This window comes from Pseudochaenichthys georgianus, chromosome 21 (assembly GCF_902827115.2).
Source record: "Pseudochaenichthys georgianus chromosome 21, fPseGeo1.2, whole genome shotgun sequence".
In the NCBI taxonomy this organism is placed as follows: Eukaryota; Metazoa; Chordata; class Actinopteri; order Perciformes; family Channichthyidae; genus Pseudochaenichthys; species Pseudochaenichthys georgianus.
This window is the reverse complement of record NC_047523.1, coordinates 36912402-36937690: the sequence shown is the minus strand read 5'-3', so window position 1 is coordinate 36937690 and position 25289 is coordinate 36912402. Positions and strand designations below refer to the sequence as shown.

Sequence of the window (25289 nt, the reverse complement as noted above, 5' to 3'; positions counted from 1 at the left end):
TACCCTTCAGTTTGACACAGAGGACTGTATACCCTTCAGTTTGAAACCGAGGACTGTATACCCTTCAGTTTGAAACCGAGGACTGTATACCCTTCAGTTTGAAACCGAGGACTGTATACCCTTCAGTTTGAAACCGAGGACTGTATACCCTTCAGTTTGAAACCGAGGACTGTATACCCTTCAGTTTGAAACCGAGGACTGTATACCCTTCAGTTTGACACAGAGGACTGTATACCCTTCAGTTTGAAACCGAGGACTGTATACCCTTCAGTTTGAAACCGAGGACTGTATACCCTTCAGTTTGACACAGAGGACTGTATACCCTTCAGTTTGACACAGAGGACTGTATACCCTTCAGTTTGAAACCGAGGACTGTATACCCTTCAGTTTGAAACCGAGGACTGTATACCCTTCAGTTTGAAACCGAGGACTGTATACCCTTCAGTTTGACACAGAGGACTGTATACCCTTCAGTTTGACACAGAGGACTGTATACCCTTCAGTTTGAAACCGAGGACTGTATACCCTTCAGTTTGAAACAGAGGACTGTATACCCTTCAGTTTGACACAGAGGACTGTATACCCTTCAGTTTGAAACCGAGGACTGTATACCCTTCAGTTTGAAACCGAGGACTGTATACCCTTCAGTTTGAAACCGAGGACTGTATACCCTTCAGTTTGACACAGAGGACTGTATACCCTTCAGTTTGACACAGAGGACTGTATACCCTTCAGTTTGAAACCGAGGACTGTATACCCTTCAGTTTGACACAGAGGACTGTATACCCTTCAGTTTGACACAGACCGCTCCTCTGGTTCAATATTTACCTTTTATATAATCCATATTTTTGTAGCAGTATTAATTGCAGGTTTGCCAATAAAGCAGTGCAGGATTTCCCACAGGAAACGGGCAGGCAGGAAGTGAAGCCTGGACGCCTTCTTCATCCTCCCTAGAGAGTTTTTGTCTCAAAGTGTATGAATTCTTGACGGGCGATTCAGGGTGCACCACAAGTATTTGAAATATTCAGTGAGGCTTTTCATCAGCTGAGAGCAGAACATAGGGCAAAGCTTCAGAGTGCAACTGGAGATGTTAGAGGTCAGAGGGCACGTTTTCTTTACACACACACACACACACACACACACACACACACACACACACACACACACACACACACACACACACACACACACACACACACACACACACACACACACACACACACACACACACACACACACACACACACACACACACACACACACACACACACGAGGCTGGTGTAGAGAAACCTGCACTTTTGTAGTCACCCATGATTCCAGTCTCTCAAACTCCGCATCAGCAAAACTCTCCTGACCAGACCGTCAAAAACAGAAGTGATGCTTTCAATAGGACCGTCAGGAGAACCACAAAAACAACCGGCAGAGAGAACCTCAGTGTCTCTGAGTGACAGCGGCTTCTCTAAACAAACCAAACTGCTGATCAGGCAAGAGGTTTTTTTCCACTGAGTCGAGACGGGATCTCTCAGCACCGCTGGAAACACGCTTTTATATCGCTTTACCCCCGAGCAGAGATATCATGTACTCCGGGACAGTGAGGGTGTTAACGCTGCCAGTCACATTTTCTATCATTCATGAGGAACGATTTGCTTCAGGGCTGCATGTCAAACTGTCCTGATAAGACGAGAGGGAGACTGTGTTCCTCTGCTGACACACAGATACTGAAGATACCCAGCAGGCGAAATGAGCACACTCAATACAGAGGAAGCGGTAATAAATGTCAGTATCAAACCGCTATTTGAGGAACTAAATACTGCATAAGATTAATTGCGCTTTCAAGAGGCACGCATTAACTTGAAGCCGGATAAAACCAATGGATTAGGAGGATTTGATTCATCTATGATTCATCTATGAAACCCAGATAGATAGACAGCAGCAGCTCAGTGCGAGATGTATAAGCAGGCGAGAGAAGTGAAACGTCTTTCTGTGATGAAATGGGACTAAATGAAGCCCAGGTCTTCGGTCCTTCCCTAGTACACGCAAAGTAGAGCAAAGTACGGGAAGTCATTGTCTTTGAATGGAAGATACATTCCAACCAACTGTCTCTAAAGTCTGTACTAATGTGTGTGTGTGTGTGTGTGTGTGTGTGTGTGTGTGTGTGTGTGTGTGTGTGTGTGTGTGTGTGTGTGTGTGTGTGTGTGTGTGTGTGTGTGTGTGTGTGTGTGTGTGTGGTGTGTGTGTGTGTGTGTGTGTGTGTGTGTGTGTGTGTGTGTGTGTGTGTGTGTGTGTGTGTGTGTGTGTGTGTGTGTGTGTGTGTGTGTGTGTGTGTGTGTGTGTGTGTGTGTGTGTGTGTGTGTGTGTGTGTGTGTGTGTGTGTGTGTGTGTGTGTCCTCACCCTCCTCATGCTACCACTTCATATCTCACGCTGCATTCCCAATGAGGGTCACTGAGTTCAGAGCGACGTCGTCTGCCGCTTTGAGCACGTTTCATCCATGACTAGATAAAGAATCTTCCCTCGAAATCTGTGTGTATCCGTCTGTTTCAAATCAGCAAGAAGCATGTTGCTTAAAAATGGCAAAGTTTAAATCCAAAAACAGCAAGTTGGAAAAACTCCAATTCACAAAACGAGACATAATGCCCAGTTCCTTTTAAAGAGGCCCTATTCTGCTTTTCGGTGCTTTCCCTTTCCTGTATTGTTATTTAGTTTCTGTGCAGTTAGGATCAACTCCCTGTGGACCTCTCGAGGGAGTTTCCTCCATTGGACTCCTTTGTTTACTTCTGTAACATAATGACATCACTATGTGACACTTACGCTTCTATTGGCTAGCTCTCCAACACATTGTACGTGATAGGCTAAGGGGCGTGAAAGGGAGAGGACTCTTTAAAGTAGAGACACTACATACTGATATACACCTGAACATCAGCAGGAGAGGACTCTTTAAAGTAGAGACACTACATACTGATATACACCTGAACATCAGCAGGAGAGGACTCTTTAAAGTAGAGACACTACATACTGATATACACCTGAACATCAGCAGGAGAGGACTCTTTAAAGTAGAGACACTACATACTGATATGCACCTTGACATCAGCAGGAGAGGACTCTTTAAAGTAGAGACACTACATACTGATATACACCTGAACATCAGCAGGAGAGGACTCTTTAAAGTAGAGACACTACATACTGATATACACCTGAACATCAGCAGGAGAGGACTCTTTAAAGTAGAGACACTACATACTGATATACACCTGAACATCAGCAGGAGAGGACTCTTTAAAGTAGAGACACTACATACTGATATACACCTGAACATCAGCAGGAGAGGACTCTTTAAAGTAGAGACACTACATACTGATATACACCTGAACATCAGCAGGAGAGGACTCTTTAAAGTAGAGACACTACGTACTGATATGAACCTGAACATCAGCAGGAGAGGACTCTTTAAAGTAGAGACACTACATACTGATATACACCTGAACATCAGCAGGAGAGGACTCTTTAAAGTAGAGACACTACATACTGATATACACCTGAACATCAGCAGGAGAGGACTCTTTAAAGTAGAGACACTACATATTGATATACACCTGAACATCAGCAGGAGAGGACTCTTTAAAGTAGAGACACTACATACTGATATACACCTGAACATCAGCAGGAGAGGACTCTTTAAAACAATAGGAGCAGGTTTGTAGACATTGGAAGGACAGCACATCGGTGTCTCACTTGTGTTCCCCTCACAAAGCATGCAGACGATTGGATAATGTCTCAAATGCTCCTCGGGACACTCCGTCACTGCAGATGGAAAATATTTTGATACGCACAAAGCTCTGTTGCTTCCAGATGTCAGATATAATTTACTCTGGCGACATTTTGTTTGTTTTGAAAGACTTTCTTGAAAGATCAGCATTCGATTTATCCCATGTTTGTTTTTAGAGCTCTCGCCCACATTTGCATGATATGGTGCAACAACTATCCCTCTAAAAATAACCCCACTGCTCATTTCCTTTTCAGTTCATCTCCAAATATTTACACAAGCCTTTTCGAATGTGATTTTAAAATCCAGCCTCTCTCCAGGCAGAACATGTGGGAATGCGTTTAGGAACAGGCTGTCTCTGCTCTGTATCTAATGTGGCTTGGTTTAAATGATAGTATGACGGATAGCTTTTACAATGTGAGGATATTCACGATTATACCCATCATGGAAATTCACCGCAACCAATGTATTGTGAGGGCTTCTTATCACCATCTGCGGTGAAATCCAATACCTAGCATTTAGAAAAGGAATTAAAATAACAGCCAGTGGTGTAATGTAAAAAACAAAAAGGCAATGCATCCAAAGCGCTTGACTTTTCTCTCTATATTTATCTTTTTTTTTTTTTTAATCCAGCTCAGCAAGATGTGAATTAAGTGATCTGTAATCCCTTCGAACAGCATGAGAAGGAGACCCGTTTCTATTTGCTATTTTTCTGCCACGGTGGATGAGAGAACGGTGACGACAGAAACATTTTCTGAGAGCTCTTCAGTCTTTAAGTTTAACAGTTGGGCTTCAGGAGATCAGCAGGTTCACGCACATCTCACAGGATGAATACAGAAGTATCCAGGCAGACAGTATGAGTAAATTAAAGGGTTACATCATTTCAACATATTCTAGTAGAATCAAAAGTTCTCCTGCACTCCTGATCCTCTCCATCTGTTTTCACGACTCTTAAACATTTTGGATCCACTCAAAAGCAGTCACACAATTTCTCTTGCATGCTAAAATCTTCTGTTGCACTCGCGATATATTCCTCTCTTGCACACAAATCTAATTCTGCTCTTAAAACGCCATGCCAGTGCTCTTAGAAGTCACTTTCCGACTATGTATGTCACGCTCAAATATGTTATACCGCTCTCTGATAGTGGAGCTAACTTTCATTCTTAAATACAGGAACCGGTTTAAAAGGCGTATTCAGGAAAAGAGAAAACGGCTTTTTCTGTCGTCAGAAAGTTGTGTTTCTCCCGAATGTCTAGAAACGTCATGGAAAAGTTGTGTGTCGAAAGAGGAAGGAAAACAAAGAGGAAGGTCACAGATCAGAAGAATCTGAACACCTTTCATATCTCGTCCTCTTCCCCAGCTGTGTTTATCACTAGCAGTGTTTGATCTCACCGACATGGTTCAGCCAGAAGAAATGTAACAATGCTTTAACGGCTCAATAACAGAAATGAACGGCGGGACAACGAGTCTGTGCACTTGCTCCAAACATCTGTTTTGAGGCATGAGGTTATTGAATATGCTGTTGTAGTGCTGAGTGCTGCTACAAGTATGCTCACCCCAAGAGATTTAGTGATGTGAGCCAAAAGCTATCGGGGTCCAGATAAAGAGGCCGACCTGACAGTCTGGCAAGGTGGAGACAACTTTAACTCCTGCAGGGATAAGAGATAAGCTAGCACACTCATACTGCTTGTATATAGCATGACAATGTCAGCATCCTTTATTTGGAGCATTATTCTAGCAGAATGAAATGGCGTGCAGATGAGAGGATGTTCGGTTTGTGGTCGTCTGAATTCCCTAAATATGGACTTATCAGTGGAAAAACATGTTTTCTCACAAACACACATTAGATAACTAATGTATTGACTGAATTTGATCAGATGTGTGTGCGACATGCTACCTGGTCGTTATGTGGCCTTCAACCCGCATTCAGTGATGTAACGACGTTTTTATCAGTGCTATGTTTTTATTTCAAGTACCGTACTTTCCGGACTATAACGCGCACCTGCATATAAGACGCAGCAGCTACATTGTCCGTCTGTCTTGCTCTCGTTCTGTCTCTCGGTTCCACTTTTACTTTGGCGCGCTACCTGTCTCACTCTTTTCCGGCCTCCAGCTTTTCCTGCTGGAGCCCGCCGCTTAAAGGCGGGCGCGGACCGGTCCTAGAGCCCATAGCGTTAAAGGTGGTTAATTTTACCTGTGAAATCCATAGATTTAGGAGGCTCCCTAGCGGCCGTTAGCTGTACACAAAAAGTGGGGGGGAAAAGTCGCGGCTTATAGTCCGAAAAGTACGGTACTCCAATGTCTGTTAGCACATCCAGCAGACTTGGAGCAACATCGATATTCACTTGGGAAATGCAGGTCCAATCTGTTTCCTTGTTGCTCGGCGTTGGTCTCCACTGCCTCCCGATCCGGCCGCTTTAGCAGCTAAATGCTCCCCTATGTTCACCAGCTGTCGTTTCCCGTTTGGGGAAGTCGATGTCGATGGGTTTATTAGAGATGAGTTTCTGCTGCATCTGGAAATGAAACTGAAGCACTGCAGTATGGTTGTGGGTGGCAACACCAACACAATGAGTAACTGCACAGTTGTTTGTCACGTTTACGGACACCCTCTCATATCAGCAAAGTCATCCATCAGTCCTGCAGATTTAAAGTGAAACCAGTCGACGTCTCCCCAAACTAGAAGGCTGTGAAGCATGTGCTCAGACACGCATAGTCCCTCTCAGAAACACAGTGATGCAGACAGCCGATCCGACAGCAGCTCGTCAGGACGTGTTGAAGCCGATGTTAGAGACGCTGAACTTGCACTTTTCTATCCCCTCATATCATCAATAAAATAGTAAATGTCTCGCCTTCTGAACGCCTGAGCTGAGGCGTCATTTCAGGACACATTCCCAGGGTTGGTACCATGACTCAGTTTGGGAGTGGGGCTCCAGGATTCATTTGGTCAGTCTCAAAGTCCACTTTCTGTCGTGTTAATATAACAACTGGAATAATGTAAGCACGTCCAGACGTACGTTGCACAACCCTGACCACCGGACTGATGATTAAACTTCATGTTTCCTGTTCACTTTCAAGAAGTCTCTCTCTGACCTCGGAGGACCTGGGTTTCATCTCAACTCTGTTTTTCTTCAAACATTCCAGAGAAAGGCTTTTGTCATATGCACAAAAGTTCAGTGTCATCTTTTGGCAATGGAAATGTAAAATTCCAGGCTCCTCCAACATTAGACATAAAAAGAAACAATGATATAACAGTGCAGGAACGTAATGGTGCAGTTACAAAGTGTTGAATAAGTAATATATTTATACTTGTAGAGTGAAATAAGATCTAAACTGTGTTAAAGACAACAACTTCAAACTCCGTCTTTTGTTGTTGTTTTGATAAAAATGACATTGTGTATTTAATTGAATTCATTTCCCCCTTTTTGGGGTCTTCACATCAGTTTATTTTCTCCTGATTTTCCCGTCTGAACAAACAGAAAATCAAAGCTGCTTATTTATTTTTCTTTACATCCAAAAGGATTGGTTAACTTAATGTACTAATTGTTGATGTCCAAGAGTGTTAAAATACATCTGTTTCGCACGATGTGGGAGGGTTTCGGATCCGTAATAAAGCCACGCTGTTCTTTACAACAGCTCCGATCCTTTTGGGATTTCTGCTGGATCAGTTTTCCGCTGCAGGATCATCACCAGCCGTCTTTTCGGGGTCTGAAGACCAGCTGCTGCCTGTGTGTGTCCGTCGCCTCTCAGTGCGGATGTTCTTCCTGCTATTGCTCTGCATATTTCTCCAGATACAGACTGTGAACTCTCTGACTTGACCCGCTGTCTTCCCGTCTGCTGCTTATCCCTCTACGATGCGGTCTTTGTGGAGGGTCCTGGACCAAATGGTGTGAAATAAGCCCGTCATGTAATGCCTCCCTGATTCCAGCTGCTGTCCTCCCTCCATCAAGATCGCTCTTGTCTGCAGAGGCTCAGCGGTCACACAAACGACGAGAGAGATCAGAGTCTGAACACACGTAGTGGTACGCAGCGTCCCCCCTAAAGACCTGCCTGTCAGTTGGGTTTATTCAGTGCAGAGAACACGCTAATGAGTGTGTGAAGGAGCAGGGTGATCAGAGTGGATCAGCAAGCATGGGGCAAAGCTCCAGCTGTTCACTGTTGCAGAGGGAGGTCACAATGTTCTCTCAGGGGGAGGAGGTGTGTGTGTGTGTGTGTGTGTGTGTGTGTGTGTGTGTGTGTGTGTGTGTGTGTGTGTGTGTGTGTGTGTGTGTGTGTGTGTGTGTGTGTGTGTGTGTGTGTGTGTGTGTGTGTGTGTGGTGTGTGTGTGTGTGTGTGTGTGTGTGTGTGTGTGTGTGTGTGTGTGTGTGTGTGTGTGTGTGTGTGTGTGTGTGTGTGTGTGTGTGTGTGTGTGTGTGTGTGTGTGTGTGTGTGTGTGTGTGTGTGTGTGTGTGTGTGTGTGTGTGTGTGTGTGTGTGTGTGTGTCCGAAAAACCAAATATATGATTATTTAATTCCGATGTGACGGCTCAGGAGAGGAGACTGATACAGATCGTTGCTTGTAGGATTTTCTCACACACTCTTTGTTTAAAGCTTCTCTTTACTTTTCTTTATTTTAGTTTTTGGCTTGTTCTTTCATGTTCCTTAGTTTAAATGAAAGGTAATGCTATCTCAATTAATGGCATTTTTCAAGACACAAAGAAATGCTTTTCGCAGTTCGATGTGGAAACAGACTTGACTGGCCTTCAACACGTCTCACACCTTTCAGGATGTATTGCCCCGCTGACTGGGAGCGCATCCCTGCAGCCAGGCTCTAGATCTGGAACAATGCGTTCCAGAAAGGGGAATCTGTTCTTCTTGAGCATCATAAACATGAATTATGACTTGCTTTTATCACCCTGTTCACATTCCTCCTCACTTGTTTGACACAAATACATTTTGTTTTATATATTTTATATCGTATACCTACATTTTTGTTTGCAATATTTTATGTATTCTTTTTTCATTTGTGATTTCTTTTTGTAAACTAAACGTATTCAAAAAGACTTTCTGGATTGTTGTCTGCAAATGACGATAAGTAAATACCAGCAGGTCCCTCAAAGTGTTTTTATAACAAGTATTAGTTTCCAGAATACCTAAGTGTTTAAGGATCATTTGGAAGCATCTGAAAAAGAGTACCTTGTTTGAACAGTGTCTTATTCCTGACCCCCTCGTTGCTCGTCTCTCGCTCAGGTCACGGGGAATGTCACTGCGGGGAGTGTAAATGCCACGCAGGCTTCATCGGGGACAACTGTAACTGCTCCACGGAGACGTCCAGCTGCATCGCGGACGACGGGCAGATGTGCAGCGGCCGAGGAAGCTGTGTGTGCGGCCGCTGTCAGTGCAGCGAGCCGGGGGCGTTCGGAGACACCTGTGAGAAGTGCCCCACCTGCCCCGATGCGTGTGGCACCAAGAGGTAAACGGAGACTGCATGATCCAAACACACTCAAATGAGCACTTCACATCCCTGATGCAGACAAAAACTGATCCACAATTCAAAAGGTTTTATTGTCATATGCACAAAGCTACAGTGTAGAAATGGCAATGAACATCTTCTGACCTGAGCTCCTCCAACCGTCCAACATATACAATAAAATACAAAATAAAAAGTAGTGCAAAAAGTATATTTAAGCAATAGCTCACGACAGGCCGTGGTATGATGAGCATATATCACGGCCTGAAGTGAGCTGTTGCTTTTATAAAACGGTTACCAAGTGTGGCAATATGAAAGACAAATACACACTCTAATTTAAATAGTTTTTATTAGTAAATAATGATGTTCAAAATAAAATAGTCCCTCCGTTGCCTTCTGCGCGAAACATAGTGCGAGGTGGTTGCTATGCAACAACACTAACAGCTAGCGAACATATTAGACAGAGAGCGTTGATCCATTATTTGGCTTTTTATTTACATTAATGTGTATGTTGCCGTTTATTGTGCAGCCACTGAAAACCTGTGCAGCATCAGTAGCATGGCTGACGAGGCTACTTGTATAGGTTGAGGTTGTTCAGGCTGCTGCTTGGCGTGGCGAGAATATTGCTCCACTTTCTCCGGTCCCCGAGATTTGGCTTCCAGTAGCTCTGGAGAGAGCTTTCGCACCTGTGGCCACTAACGGGCATCATGTCTCTGCTTTGTTTCAAGACCCGCATCAGAAAGCTTTTGAATGGTGGTACGTTTCCAGTTGGTCTACCTGCTCTTCACGTAGCTCTGCATGTTGTCGTTTGGGTGCTTTCTGGAGATAGGCACTCCTCAATCCACTCCTCCATAGTAAGACCCCCCGGAGGTCGAAGTTAACCTTAAATGTTTCCATCTTAAGCTTTGTTAGTTAGTTAGTTAGTTTCGTAACGGACGTAATGTAACAGTTGTAACGGTTGCAGGTTTTTCTCAGACGCGGAGGGATACTGACTTGTGATAAGTAACTACAATTCTATCCGTGATATACGCTCATTATATCACGGCTAAGAACCAATCAGATTGCTTGATTTGACCGTTTTATAAACATTGTTAGAAAAATCTCACTCGTCACCGGCTTGAGCTTCAATCTCAGGATCCATGTATTATTATCCTCTCCAGAGCATTTGGGAGTTCCTGCGCAGTGTCCTTCACATGCTGATATGTACACGGCTACAGTTGGGATACCTTTGTTATCTTGTGCTACTCTGATACTGGAAGAGTACATTCACTATTTTCCCAACATACCTGTAGATAGAATATATATATATAAAAAAAAATTACTCGAGTGCCTCATCACTTTGATTAAGTACAGTACTTGAGTTAATATACGTAGTTAAATGTCCCTGTATGTTATGTTGCTTATATCCTGTGTCGAGGCAGTGGATGGGTTTATTATGTGAGAGGAAATGTGGAAGATCAAAACAATGTGCCCTCAGTCGTCTACAGGGGGAAGGTCAAACCATTGAACCCATGAAGACTAAAAACCTTCGCATAACTCACTCACTTATCGACTAATCTCAGCTTTGATGGCCGCGGTCCTAACAGACTTGTTCAGATAACCCTCATGCTATTCGTGGCCTTAAGAAATGAAACCGTTGCCCCCCCCCCTTGAACTTCAGTGTTTCTCGGTGTGGTCTCATGTCAGAGGTGAAGGTCAAACGCATGGCAGACGTCTAGTAAAAGAGAGGAGTCTTCTGAGGACAGGATAACTACCGAGTCATCCTAACATACACATGGAAATCTTAATGGAACCACCTTTGACCTCTGGCTTAAGTTTAGAGACATGTCGTCAGCTGCAGCAGTTAGGAGGTGTTTACAGATGCCGTGGAGCTGAGCGGCACAAACAAAGCTCAAGCTGTTTTGATAGTAGCGTAACATGACTCTGCATTTTAACCTTTTTGTTTTAAGTAAACGGTGTCACGGATCAGTCCTAAATTAGAATTGTTTTATACTTGTTTGTATAGAGACTGGCATTATGAGTAGTTTAGAACATGCATTAGAAAGGTGCTGGTTTTACTTGATTTCTGATAATATTTGATATTTGTTTTAATAATAATAATTACCGTACTTTCCGGACTATAAAGCGCACCTGCATATAAGCCGCAGCAGCTAAATTGTCCGTCTGTCTTGCTCTCGTTCTGTCTCTCGGTTCCACTTTTACTTTGGCGCACTACCTGTCTCACTCTTTTCCCGCCTCCAGCTTTTCCTGCTGGAGCCCGCCGCTTAGAGGTGGCGGGCGCGGACCGGTCATAGAGCCCATAGCGTTAAAGGCGGTTAATTTTACCTGTAAAATCCATAGATGTAGGAGGTTCCCTAGTGGCCGTTGGCTGTACACAAAAAATGGGGGGAAAAGTCACGGCTTATAGTCCGAAAAGTACGGTACTCCCGATTTATCAGGTGCAACAAAATCAAAGTGAGAATGAGGTAAATGTCAAACATGCCCTCAGTCCCAATCCTGAAGTGTCTTTTCGGAACAAATTAAAATCCCCTGTGTGGCTGGAGCAGAGTCGTAAATGATGTTTACCTGTTTATCCTTTTCACTTCTTATTTCAACATTTATGAGGAGTTACATGTTATGGTAAAAGTTTAGTAAATGATAGAATAGTGAAGGAACGTGTGCAACTTCAAACCAAAATACAGCAAAAATCCAAAAAATCCTGCTGGAGCCCGCCGCTTAAAGGTGGCGGGCGCGGACCGGTCATAGAGCCCATAGCGTTAAAGGTGGTTAATTGTACCTGTAAAATCCATAGATGTAGGAGGTTCCCTAGTGGCCGTTAGCTGTACAAACAAAATGGGGGAAAAAGTCGCGGCTTATAGTCCGAAAAGTACGGTAGTTCAAACGAATGCAGTCTAATAAAACAGTCTTGCAATGAAGCTGAGCAACAGTCTCAAGCTTATAGCAAGAACCATAGTTTGATATTAGGGTTATAGTGGAAGTGTTTTTTTAACTTATTTTAGTCTAAACAAACAGTGTCAATATTATATATTTTTTAATCGTTTTTTGTAGAGACTTGCATACAGCTTTTAGTTGTTTTCGGACAAATTGAAATGCCATATTTTCAATATTTAATATGCATTCAGTTTCAGTTTATTCGGCACACCCATTTAAATCTAATGCAGTCTAAAACAACAGTCTTGCAATGAAGCTGAGCAGCTGCCGGCATTGTACGCTAACAGCGAGAAGAATAGTTTAATAGTAATGTAAAGGTGTAACATGTGTTTCACTGCAGTCCGCGAATCAGATGGATTTGTGTTTTTGATATTTTTGCGTTGGATCAACAACAAATAGGCAGTTTTTATTCAGTCACGTGGACTCAGTCTGGAATGTCTTTGCAGCGTACAGAGAGGTGCTTCTGTGTTTTGTCTCGCCTCGATCATTAAGCTCCCCATCGTCTCAACGTCAGCGTCAGACATGAAGGTCGCCGACTGCAGTGTATCTGTGTTCCCAGCTGTTTACAGTCTGCTGTGTTTGTACGCAGGGCAGTGGGGCATTTCTCACAGCTGACGCACCCAGAGCAAAAACAACACATTTAGAAGAAGGCTTTGTGTGAAAGTGGGCTTTCCGAGTGCTTCGTAGCTCATGAATGAAGATACAGGTGCTAATGTTTCACTGAAGTTGTAATTCCGTTTAACGCTCTCTCCTCTGCTGCAGGGAGTGCATCGAGTGCCGGCTCTTCAACTCTGGACGGCTCGCGGACAACCAGACCTGCCAGCGCCTCTGCAAGGATGAAATCATCACCATGGAAACACTCGGTGAGTTCCCACACACATGCACGCGCACACACACACACACACACACACACACACACACACACACACACACACACACACACACACACACACACACACACACACACACACACACACACACACACACACACACACACACACACACACACACACACACACACACACACACACACACACACACACACACACACACACACACACACTTTTCACATTACATACTTCTTCCACTGTCACTTTTTATTAGACCTTTCTTTCTGTGGAGCTCTGCCAGAGTTAACGATCGTCCAGCGATTTCCCTTAATATGACATATTTAACACCTCTGATGTGAAACACACACACACACACACACACACACACACACACACACACACACACACACACACACACACACACTACACCATGTGTCAATGCTAGATATTTTAAATCACGCTGACAGTGTAATTAAAACAAGATGGGATATATTTACTAACATCCAAATGTGTCATGAGCATGTTTACACTTTAATCACATGTATGACCAATCACAACAGAGCCGGCCAGCTAACCAATCACAGCAGACTGGGCTCTGGTTTCAGACAGAGGGTGAAAAGAGGTGCTGCAGCACAGGCAGTAAGAGAACAATAAGGAGCTTTTTTAACTTTAAAGCATGGAGACGTGTAGAGACACTACATACTGATATACACCTGAACATCAGCAGGAGAGGACTCTTTAAAGTAGAGACACTACATACTGATATACACCTGAACACCAACAGGAGAGGACTCTTTAAAGTATAGACACTACATACTGATATACACCTGAACATCAGCAGGAGAGGACTCTTTAAAGTAGAGACACTACATACTGATATACACCTGAACATCAGCAGGAGAGGACTCTTTAAAGTAGAGATACTACATACTGATATACACCTGAACATCAGCAGGAGAGGACTCTTTAAAGTAGAGACACTACATACTGATATACACCTGAACATCAGCAGGAGAGGACTCTTTAAAGTAGAGACACTACATACTGATATACACCTGAACATCAGCAGGAGAGGACTCTTTAAAGTAGAGACACTACATACTGATATACACCTGGACATCAGCAGGAGAGGACTCTTTAAAGTAGAGACACTACATACTGATATACACCTGAACATCAGCAGGAGAGGACTCTTTAAAGTAGAGACACTACATACTGATATACACCTGAACATCAGCAGGAGAGGACTCTTTAAAGTAGAGACACTACATACTGATATACACCTGAACATCAGCAGGAGAGGACTCTTTAAAGTAGAGACACTACATACTGATATACACCTGAACATCAGCAGGAGAGGACTCTTAAAGTAGAGACACTACATACTGATATACACCTGAACATCAGCAGGAGAGGACTCTTTAAAGTAGAGACACTACATACTGATATACACCTGAACATCATCAGGAGAGGACTCTTTAAAGTAGAGACACTACATACTGATATACACCTGAACATCAGCAGGAGAGGACTCTTTAAAGTAGAGACACTACATACTGATATACACCTGAACATCAGCAGGAGAGGACTCTTTAAAGTAGAGACACTACATACTGATATACACCTGATCATCAGCAGGAGAGGACTCTTTAAAGTAGAGGACACTATATACTGATATACACCTGATCATCAGCAGGAGAGGGACTCTTTAAAGTAGAGACACTACATACTGATATACACCTGAACATCAGCAGGAGAGGACTCTTTAAAGTAGAGACACTACATCCTGATATACACCTGAACATCAGCAGGAGAGGACTCTTTAAAGTAGAGACACTACATACTGATATGAACCTGAACATGTGTATAAATGCGCCCTTTAAACGAGAGGTCCGTCTGTGTTGACTTTATCCCGCTGTGTTAAATATAAATACTCTGTTTGTTACATTCTTCTCCCTGGAGTGCAACAGTCAGCAGATGTTTAGGAATGCATCAATAAGCACACAGTGATGTATGGCCTTCATGATGCTGCGTGCGTTAGCGAGGATACGGACGGCTGTGTGTTTAGTTTCAGGATATAAGAGCAGTCCATATTGGCCCCGGTCCAACATGTTTCACAGCTTTCCGGATAGTTCTGCACTCGGTCCGGCCTTAATGGACTCCACATGTACATTCCAGATAGTTTGAGCATGAAACAGAGCAGGAGGGGTGACGGGGGGGGGGGGCAGAGTGACCTCACCCTCGCCTGGGAGCTGTTTGAGTGTTTCTGGGTGATGAAGACTGACTGAAGACGAGGAAAGCCAAACGATCAGCGTCTCGGCTCTCAGTTATGATTTCACAGCAGAGACATTCAGGCGATGTGAGCAGCCTTCACGAGCTTTTCCCTCCTCAGTTTAACCCCATTGTTCACATAGTTCTCTCTTTGCTCTTGAATCTGAAAACAAACCTCGACACATTACAAAAATGTTGGTATGATAATATCTTCTCCAAAAACACGAGTAGAAAGTGAGGCCTTGCAGAAGGAAGAAACAATTAAAAGACAGAACTGTAGATGGATCCTTATCCGATTACAAGTACATTTTCATACAAGTATATAAATCAACTAACACACATTTTGACATAATAATGTAAGACTGAATTTAGATTTGTCTCGGTTATAATCTAGCTTTTCTGCATCAGATTTGATCTGTAACAAGAAATTAACCAACATTATAACTGATTAAAACGCAGGTTAACCCCACCAAACGTTGACAGATAATAATATGACAATAAAAAAAACTATTTCACTAAACACAAGTATAAAGTGAGCTGGTTCAGAATGAGGAAAACATTTAAAATAGAGTAAAGTAGATGGATCCTAATTCAATTACAATAACATCTTCCCTAAAATAACATAAATAGCAAATAAGCTTAAAAGTAGTCAACAAAAACAACTTAATCAGATGTTTTTTAACATGCTGTGCTCATTAAAAGTGAACTGTTGATATGACTGAACTACGTTTTTCTCCAGAAATCAGTTTAAGGAAAATAGCTGTAACTGATCCAACATCCTTTTCAGTTTTCTTCCAGTAACAGTTTGTGTTTCTCTCTCTCTCTTGTCCCTCTCAGACACGGAGGACCCCGGCGCGGTGCTCTGTCTCTATAAGACAGAAAACGACTGTGTCATGAAGTTCACGTATTCTGAACACGCCAGCGGACTCTCCATCCTCACCGCTCTGAAAGAACCAGGTCAGCGCTGCAAACAACAACACATTACATACTCCTTCACTTTCCCTTCCTCTGAGGGCATTTAGAATATATTGATGGTGTTAAAAAACCCACGAGGATCATCACACACCACACAAATAAGTTAGTTTTTTTCTCATGTAGCATGAAGGGACTACTTCTTGCATTCATTTGTGCAACCTGTTGTTGTAAGAATAAAGGAACCTTCCATTTGAACACTAGCTTGACTTTTAAAGGTCTAACAGACTTTAAGATCTTTGTTGTTGATGTTCGCTGCCATTACCGGATCCAGAGATGGCAAAAGTACACACATCCTTTACTCGAGTAGTAGTACAGATACTCGTGTTTAAAAATACTCTGGTAGAAGTACTGACTAAACCTCTTCACTCAAGTCAAAGTAAAGAAGTATGGGCTTTGAAATGTACTGAAGTAGAAAGTACCCATAGCTAGCAGCTGCTTCAAAGAGTACCTGACCTCCCTTTATATTAATAGAACAATAATGTCATTGTTAGCTAATGAATGTTTCCATGCTGAACAACGGCAACATGACAACGTTTCCATTGGTCCCTCTTCTTTAGAGAAGACCAGGAAGTGATGGATACACGGATCGTGTTCCAACCAATAGGCACGAATGACTCTAAAGAATAATGACCACGCACCAAACACACATTTAGACTAAAGGAACCAGCTGTTTGGGAAATGAGAGAAAGTAGAGAAGTAGAAAGTACAGGTATTTGTGTTCAACATGTAAGTAGAAAGTACAGGTATTTGAGTTCAACATGTGAGAAGTAGAAAGTACAGGTATTTGAGTTCAACATGTAAGAAGTAGAAAGTACAGGTATTTGTGTTCAACATTAAGAAGTAGAAAGTACAGGTATTTGTGTTCAACATGAAGGTAGAAAGTACAGGTATTTGAGTTCAACATGTAAGAAGTAGAAAGTACAGGTATTTGTGTTCAAGATGTAAGAAGTAGAAAGTACAGGTATTTGAGTTCAACATGTAAGAAGTAGAAAGTACAGGTATTTGTGTTCAACATGTAAGAAGTAGAAAGTACAGGTATTTGAGTTCAACATGTAAGAAGTAGAAAGTACAGGTTTGTGTTCAACATGTAAGAAGTAGAAAGTACAGGTATTTGTGTTCAACATGTAAGAAGTAGAAAGTACAGGTATTGAGTTCAACATGTAAGAAGTAGAAAGTACAGGTATTTGAGTTCAACATGTAAGAAGTAGAAAGTACAGGTATTTGGGTTCAACATGTAAGAAGTAGAAAGTACAGGTATTTGGGTTCACATGTAAGAAGTAGAAAGTACAGGTATTTGGGTTCAACATGTAAGAAGTAGAAAGTACAGGTATTTGGGTTCAACATGTAAGAAGTAGAAAGTACAGGTATTTGGTTCAACATGTAAGAAGTAGAAAGTCAGGTATTTGGGTTCAACATGTAAGAAGTAGAAAGTTCAAGGTATTTTGTTCAACATGTAAGAAGTAGAAAGTACAGGTATTTGGGTTCAACATGTAAGAAGTAGAAAGTTCAGGTATTTGGTTCAACATGTAAGAAGTAGAAAGTCAGGTATTTGTGTTCAACATGTAAGAAGTAGAAAGTACAGGTATTTGAGTTCAACATGTAAGAAGTAGAAAGTCAGGTATTGTGTTCAACATGTAAGAAGTAGAAAGTACAGGTATTTGAGTTCAACATGTAAGAAGTAGAAAGTTCAGGTATTTGTGTTCAACATGTAAGAAGTAGAAAGTACAGGTATTTGAGTTCAACATGTAAGAAGTAGAAAGTCAGGTATTTGTGTTCAACATGTAAGAAGTAGAAAGTACAGGTATTTGAGTTCAACATGTAAGAAGTAGAAAGTTCAGGTATTGTGTTCAACATGTAAGAAGTAGAAAGTACAGGTATTTGAGTTCAACATGTAAGAAGTAGAAAGTTCAGGTATTTGTGTTCAACATGTAAGAAGTAGAAAGTACAGGTATTTGGTTCAACATGTAAGAAGTAGAAAGTTCAGGTATTTGTGTTCAACATGTAAGAAGTAGAAAGTACAGGTATTTGAGTTCAACATGAGAAGTAGAAGTTCAGGTATTTGTGTTCAACATGTAAGAAGTAGAAAGTACAGGTATTTGAGTTCAACATGTAGAAGTAGAAAGTACAGGTATTTGTGTTCAACATGTAAGAAGTAGAAAGTACAGGTATTTGTGTTCAACATGTAAGAAGTAGAAAGTACAGGTATTTGAGTTCAACATGTAAGAAGTAGAAAGTACAGGTATTTGGTTCAACATGTAAGAAGTAGAAAGTACAGGTATTTGAGTTCAACATGTAAGAAGTAGAAAGTCAGGTATTTGGGTTCAACATGTAAGAAGTAGAAAGTACAGGTATTTGAGTTCAACATGTAAGAAGTAGAAAGTTCAGGTATTTGTGTTCAACATGTAAGAAGTAGAAAGTACAGGTATTTGAGTTCAACATGTAAGAAGTAGAAAGTCAGGTATTTGGGTTCAACATGAAGAAGTAGAAAGTACAGGTATTTGTGTTCAACATGTAAGAAGTAGAAAGTACAGGTATTTGTGTTCAACATGTAAGAAGTAGAAAGTCAGGTATTTGAGTTCAACATTAAGAAGTAGAAAGTACAGGTATTGAGTTCAACATGTAAGAAGTAGAAAGTACAGGTATTTGAGTTCAACATGTAAGTAAGAAGTAGAAAGTACAGGTATTTGTGTTCAACATGTAAGAAGTAGAAAGTCAGGTATTTGTGTTCAACATTAAGAAGTAGAAAGTCAGGTATTTGTGTTCAACATGTAAGAAGTAGAAAGTACAGGTATTTGGGTTCAACATGTAAGAAGTAGAAGTACAGGTATTTGTGTTCAACATGTAAGAAGTAGAAAGTACAGGTATTTGTGTTCAACATGTAAGAAGTAGAAAGTTCAGGTATTTGTGTTCAACATGTAAGAAGTAGAAAGTCAGGTATTGTGTTCAACATGTAAGAAGTAGAAAGTCAGGTATTGTGTTCAACATTAAGAAGTAGAAAGTACAGGTATTTGTGTTCAACATGTAAGAAGTAGAAAGTTACAGGTATTTGTGTTCAACATGTAAGAAGTAGAAAGTCAGGTATTTGTGTTCAACATTTAAGAAGTAGAAAGTACAGGTATTTGTGTTCAACATGTAAGAAGTAGAAAGTTCAGGTTTGTGTTCAACATTTAAGAAGTAGAAAGTACAGGTATTTGTGTTCAAAATGTAAGAAGTAGAAAGTTCAGGTATTTGTGTTCAACATGTAAGAAGTAAAAGTAAAAAGTCATCAGAAAATAAGTAGTGGAGTAGTACTGATACCAGAAAAATGTACTTAAGTACAGTAACAAAGTATTTGTACTCCACTACTTCCCACCTCTGACCGGATCCATGCACAAAACACATGTTTTGCAGTTTTTCCTTTCATCCACATGAGAGATGTTGTACTCACCAAAGGTCGACAAGACGTGAATTTGTTTTTTGAATCCGATCTACTTTCCCCAGAGTGTGGTAGGGGTCCGGATGCCATGGTGGTGCTGCTGGCGGTGGTGGGCAGCATCCTGCTGGTGGGGGGGTGGTGCTGCTCGCGTGTGGAAGTTGGCGATCACCGTTCATGACCGGAGGGAGTTTTCACGTTTCCAGAGCGCAGGGTCACGAGCCCGCTTTGAGATGGTGAGGACTTAATCTAACATTAAACCAAACATGTTTTATAAAAGTATTTATTTAGTTCCTTTTTTATGATGCATCTATACATATAATCAAGCCAAAGACAATAACATTAAGAATACATTAATGCAACAAACATAATTCAATAAAATAATGTATATTATTCTGAAGTGGGCCACTCGGAACACCTGAACTGAAATCCAAACTGATGAAAAAAGTGCCTGATTTGTGAGGCGGAAAAATCTAGATCGCTAATAAACGTGAAATAAAATTGCAAATTTTCCATGCAAAAAAAACAAAAACAAAAAACAACAACAAAAACACGTTTTGAGTAAAACCAATAATGTCAGGTAAAAATATAGACCCGACCTGATAGCAGGAAATGATTTGTCTTTGTATTTATTTTTACATATCTTCTTATTTATATTTTACTTACCGATCCGTTTTTTCTTGCCATTTTAATTACTTATTGTTGTTAATATTATTTTTGTCGCTGTGTTTTTATCTTTTATTACATTTTTGAAGGTGGGGTGGCCGGGGAGGAGACGGTTTTTTCTAAAAAAAAATGAAAATGGATGAAGATCATGTCTCAATTGTGACCCTGTATGATTGTTCCTGTTTCTATCTAGATAGATAGATAGATAGATGGATGGATAGATGGATGGATAGATGGATGGATAGATAGATAGATGGATGGATAGATAGATGGATGGATAGATAGATGGATGGATAGATAGATAGATAGATGGATAGATGGATGGATAGATGGATAGATGGATAGATGGATGGATAGATAGATAGATGGATGGATGGATGGATGGATGGATAGATAGATGGATGGATAGATAGATAGATAGATGGATGGATAGATAGATGGATGGATAGATAGATGGATGGATAGATAGATAGATAGATGGATAGATGGATGGATAGATGGATAGATGGATAGATGGATGGATGGATGGATAGATAGATGGATGGAGATGGATGGATGGATGGATAGATAGATAGATGGATGGATGGATGGATAGATAGATAGATGGATAGATAAAGTACTTTATTGATCCCAATTTGGGAAATGTTTGCGTTGCAGCAGCATAAAAAAAGATAAATGAAGACACTAGAAATAAACAGTCCTAAATATTTCTAGTGTCTTCATTTCTCTTATGTACATTGCCTTGTTTTTTACAAGGAGCTTTTGAAGAGAGATTTTGAAGTTCAAAGCTCTCATTTCTTTCCTTTGTGTGACGTTCTGTCTTCATCTCTCCCCTCCAGGCCTCCAACCCTCTGTACAAGCAGCCTGTCACGACACATTTTGTAGAAACAGATTTCAACATGTACAGGAAGTCCTACAACGGGGCGGTCCACTGATCCCTCGAAGCGGGGCGCGGCAGGACCGGTCCGACGAAACTCATCCCTGGAGGACACACTTCTCACCTGATAACTCAAGTGACATGAACTACACTTCCTGTTTCCAAGAGGGGAAGTCTGTGGCCTTTTTCTATCTTTACGCAGGAGATTCAAGCCTTCCACAGAGACGTGACCTTTTTTCTTCATGACAGCGCAACCGTCAGAGGAGCAGCAACACAAACATGAACTCCTTGGTCTTGTTTAGAGTTTGTCTGCAGTTACAAAAACAAAAAAAATATGACTCCAACATAAAACCACCATTCAATGTTTGCACAGAGCAGGCAGGCTTATACTTGTATATTTTATAAACACTAAAAATGCCTTTTTTTAGTATAAACTTTGCACCCAACAGGACTCATGATTCAAATTCACAGGATTATTAAAAAGCACATGTGTCTGAAGGTGGCTATGATGACGTTGTGGTACTACTAACATTTACTAAGCAATAGACTTCTTACCCTCATTTTGCACAGAGAATATTAAGAGTCAAGTCTCGTAAAGATTTACATTTTCTTCGATGTAGTGTGCGTGTGCGTGTGTGTGTGTGTTGTGGTAAACTCCAGTTGCACTCCCTTCTCTTAAGCTGAATCATGAGGTACCAGCTCCCCCCCGAGCCTAAAGCTCCTGGTTCTTTATTTTTCTTTTCGTGAACTAATCCCATGAAAAGACCAGAACTAACAATGGGTAGTGTCTTATTAATACTTTCAGATTTCTTACAGACCCAAATTCATTTGTTCCTGAAGACATACATCTTTAAAATACTTCAAAGATATTCCCTTTTCTTATAGTCATTTGTTAAAAAAAACACTGGATATTACTTGATACACAAATATAATACACATTTAAATATCTAGTTTAGTATTCACAGCAAAGCTAAACCAGCTGTCAGTCGATTGGGCAATTAAGGAATAATTGATCTGCAGCTAGTTTGAACATTTCAGTTTTCTCTTTCTTTAATCTTTAAAAACATTAAATATTCTTCAGTTTTATTGGTCAGAAACTTTCATTTGCTGCTTTTCCCTGTTTTATAGTAAACATTATATATATATATATATATATATTTGGGATTTAGACGGTCACCTTGGGCATTATGATATCGTGACAGGCTTTAGTGACATTTTGTTGATTAACCAAGAAAACTTAAAAAAGATAATGGAGCGGCTTTATGGCACAGAGGAGTGAGATATCTTCCAAATTACTGTTGGTTTTGGTCTTTTGGTTGAATAGAAAAAGGAAAAATCGCCAGCCACTAAGCCCCATAATCCTAAATAAATATCCAACACTGGGAAAAGCACATTTATATGATGATAAGGTAGATGTGTTACATATGATCGTTGGTACTTGGACGCATGCAGTACTTTGGAAATACAGTATGACCAGGAATCTGTGGAAAAAGCTATCTTAAATGTCAGTGGGGACATTCTTGGCTGAATTAAGGATAAATATAAACCTTTTAAAAATGAAGGGCTTCTGCTATATGGAAGCCCTTGCGATGGTGCGTGCACTGGGAATGGGTGGAAACTTTGAGAAACCTCATGAGAAGAGAGTCATACATCTGGAATTACCCACAGGAGTAGTTTTGAGCTGTCGCAGGGAAATCTGACAGTGAGACGAGTTTTAAGGAGCGATGAGGGTGCTCTGTGGCCTCTTTGTCACAGTCTTACAGTAAAAGGGCAGGGACTTGGAGTGTGTGTGCGTGCTGTGTGGGCTGTGGTGTGTGTGAGTTGTGTGTGAGAGGTGAGTGCAAAGCAGTGTGTGTAAATATTATAACATGTACATACAGTGCCAAATGAACTCCAGTTGTGCAGTTTTGAGTAGGTTTGGCTGTGTGTCTTGCACAGTTACTCACCCACATCTCCTTCAGTCTTCCTTTTACAGACGTGAACATTTTCACATGGATGAACAGACTCACACCCCTCTTCATGTTTATGTAAAAACTGCACACAGAGCAAGAACAATAAATCTGCTTATGTCAAAATGCGGGAGTCTGTTTTGATTTGTACATAATTAGTAAGAAGTCTGCGTTAGGAGGAGTGGCGTACATCTCCACGTTCTAATTTTAAACATCACATATTCCTGCCTGTACTGTGTGTGGTATGCACACTTCAAAGTTTAGTAAAACCATCTGTTTTGCGGCGCTAACCATGCTTTCACATGTTTGATGTGCGATTCTCACAGACAGGAAGGCGGTCTGATGAGTCTTCTGATGCTGTAATTTACACATCTCTGGTTAGACCCTCCCCGTGTGATAATCATTACGACGCTGAAGTTTTTACAGAATGACCTTTAATTATTATATGCAGGCACGTCACGTTATTAGAGTACGTTTCTCAAACAGTGTGATGGTACTTTGATTTTTTACAATGGTGTACACAGGTGTTATTATAGAGCACAGGTAGGGGGGGGAATTCCCAAAAATAAGTGAGATTTCCCGAGACTTAAAGGTGGGGTCGGTAAGAATGGAGAAACCAGCTCGAGTGCGCTAGAATTTGAAAATACACAACCGGAGAAAATCTGCAACTTCCGTACAGAGCCCCTCCTCCAACACACACGCTAACGCGCACATGACCAATGAGGGCACGAGGTAAGTTTGTGCCCAGATGGAAGGCTGACAGGCAGGTAGGCCATCCAGTTATTTTAGCCGGGCCGGCTCAGATGATTGGTCGTGCTTTTTACAGCGCCACGGCTTCAACAGATGATGTTTCTTTATGGATTTTTTTGTCAAAGCACTTCAGATATTCATTGCTATCGGGATTGTTAGAGCATTCCATGGAATATAACAAGTGTTTCTCGAGCGGTTTCTCAAATTTACCTACTATACCCCGTCTTTAAGTCTTTAATTTTCGAGAAAATATTTCTACAAGATTGCTCTGAGATTAAATTGAGGAATTTATGGGAAAAAACGTTTGACATTTTCTGAGAGTTAGAGTGGTACATTCAGGAGGAAAAACACACATTTGGAGTAAAAAGTGGATGGATCGGTAATGTGGAAGAATTTACAGGAATCACCTGAATATACTCCAAGATTATAAAGACATTTGCAAGAAAACAATGACAAGTTTACTGAGATATAAAGTCGTCAAATTCAAAGGAAAAAGGCTTTAGGATTACTCGGAAATACAAACATCTCAGGTCGAACAAGTCGATTGTTTGTTCTGTAGTTTCCTGTTTGAGGTGAGTTCATAAATCTCTGTGTGGTTTCCTCCCCCCCTCTGACTGGGTGAGGGTCGCTAGCTGCCAACTCGCTGACATGAAATCACAGGTTAAATCTGTCTGAGGGAGGAAAATAACCCTGTACAAAGCAGATGTCCGACCCTCATCAACAGAATCAATGTGCTAATGATCTGACCATGACAACACATGGCTCAGGGGCATGATGGGAAATAGATTTTAAGAGCGCGTCTCTGCAAGGTGTACATTAGTTATTTTAGGAAACCTGACTCTTCAAGGTGAGTTTTCGCTTTAGCACTTTCAGTATATTTGTATTCTCTATGTTTCTGAAATACTCACATTGGTATCTGCTTTGCCTTTTAGCTTCCAATGCATTTTCAGGGGTCTGTATTTAACACAGATGATATATAACATTTTCTTTATGTTATATGGTATTTAAAGCAACATGCTCTCAGTCTGGTTGTTTACCAATGATTCTCATCTCAGGGTTTCATATTTCAAACAATCTGTGCTAATTTAAAAATGTCTTGACGGCTTGTAGGCCACTGCTACTTTTAGCCATGCTAGCAGCATCTCAACATCTATAAGATGGTTTGGACATTTTGAACAGATATTCATGGGTAATCCTACTGACTTTTGTGACTCTCAGTCTTTTTATAAGGTCATACTTTCAATTGGTCGTATACTTTATCAACGGCATTCCCATTAGTTCTGTCTTTAGCCTAGTTTTAGTGAATAGTAGCCTATATGTTCAACACAGTCTCACGGCAGTTTGTGTTATAGTTACGAAATTAATCTATTGATTTGTGTTCACCAACATGATTTTTTGCATTCGTGTTAAAAGCAATGT

The 25289-nt window shown here is 41.1% G+C and overlaps 1 protein-coding gene across 1 annotated transcript in view; it reads left to right on the top strand.

Moving 5' to 3' along the window:
* The window catches only part of itgb5 (integrin, beta 5), a 71367-nt gene extending 50039 nt beyond the window's left edge, over positions 1-21328 (top strand). Inside the window, 6 exon segments of the mRNA XM_034109316.2 lie at positions 8990-9212; positions 12903-13003; positions 16079-16198; positions 19697-19761; positions 19763-19864; positions 21134-21328. Of these exon segments, the coding sequence (XP_033965207.1) occupies positions 8990-9212; positions 12903-13003; positions 16079-16198; positions 19697-19761; positions 19763-19864; positions 21134-21229 (707 nt within the window). The 3' untranslated portion in view covers positions 21230-21328.
* Positions 21329-25289: the final 3961 nt, after the last annotated feature.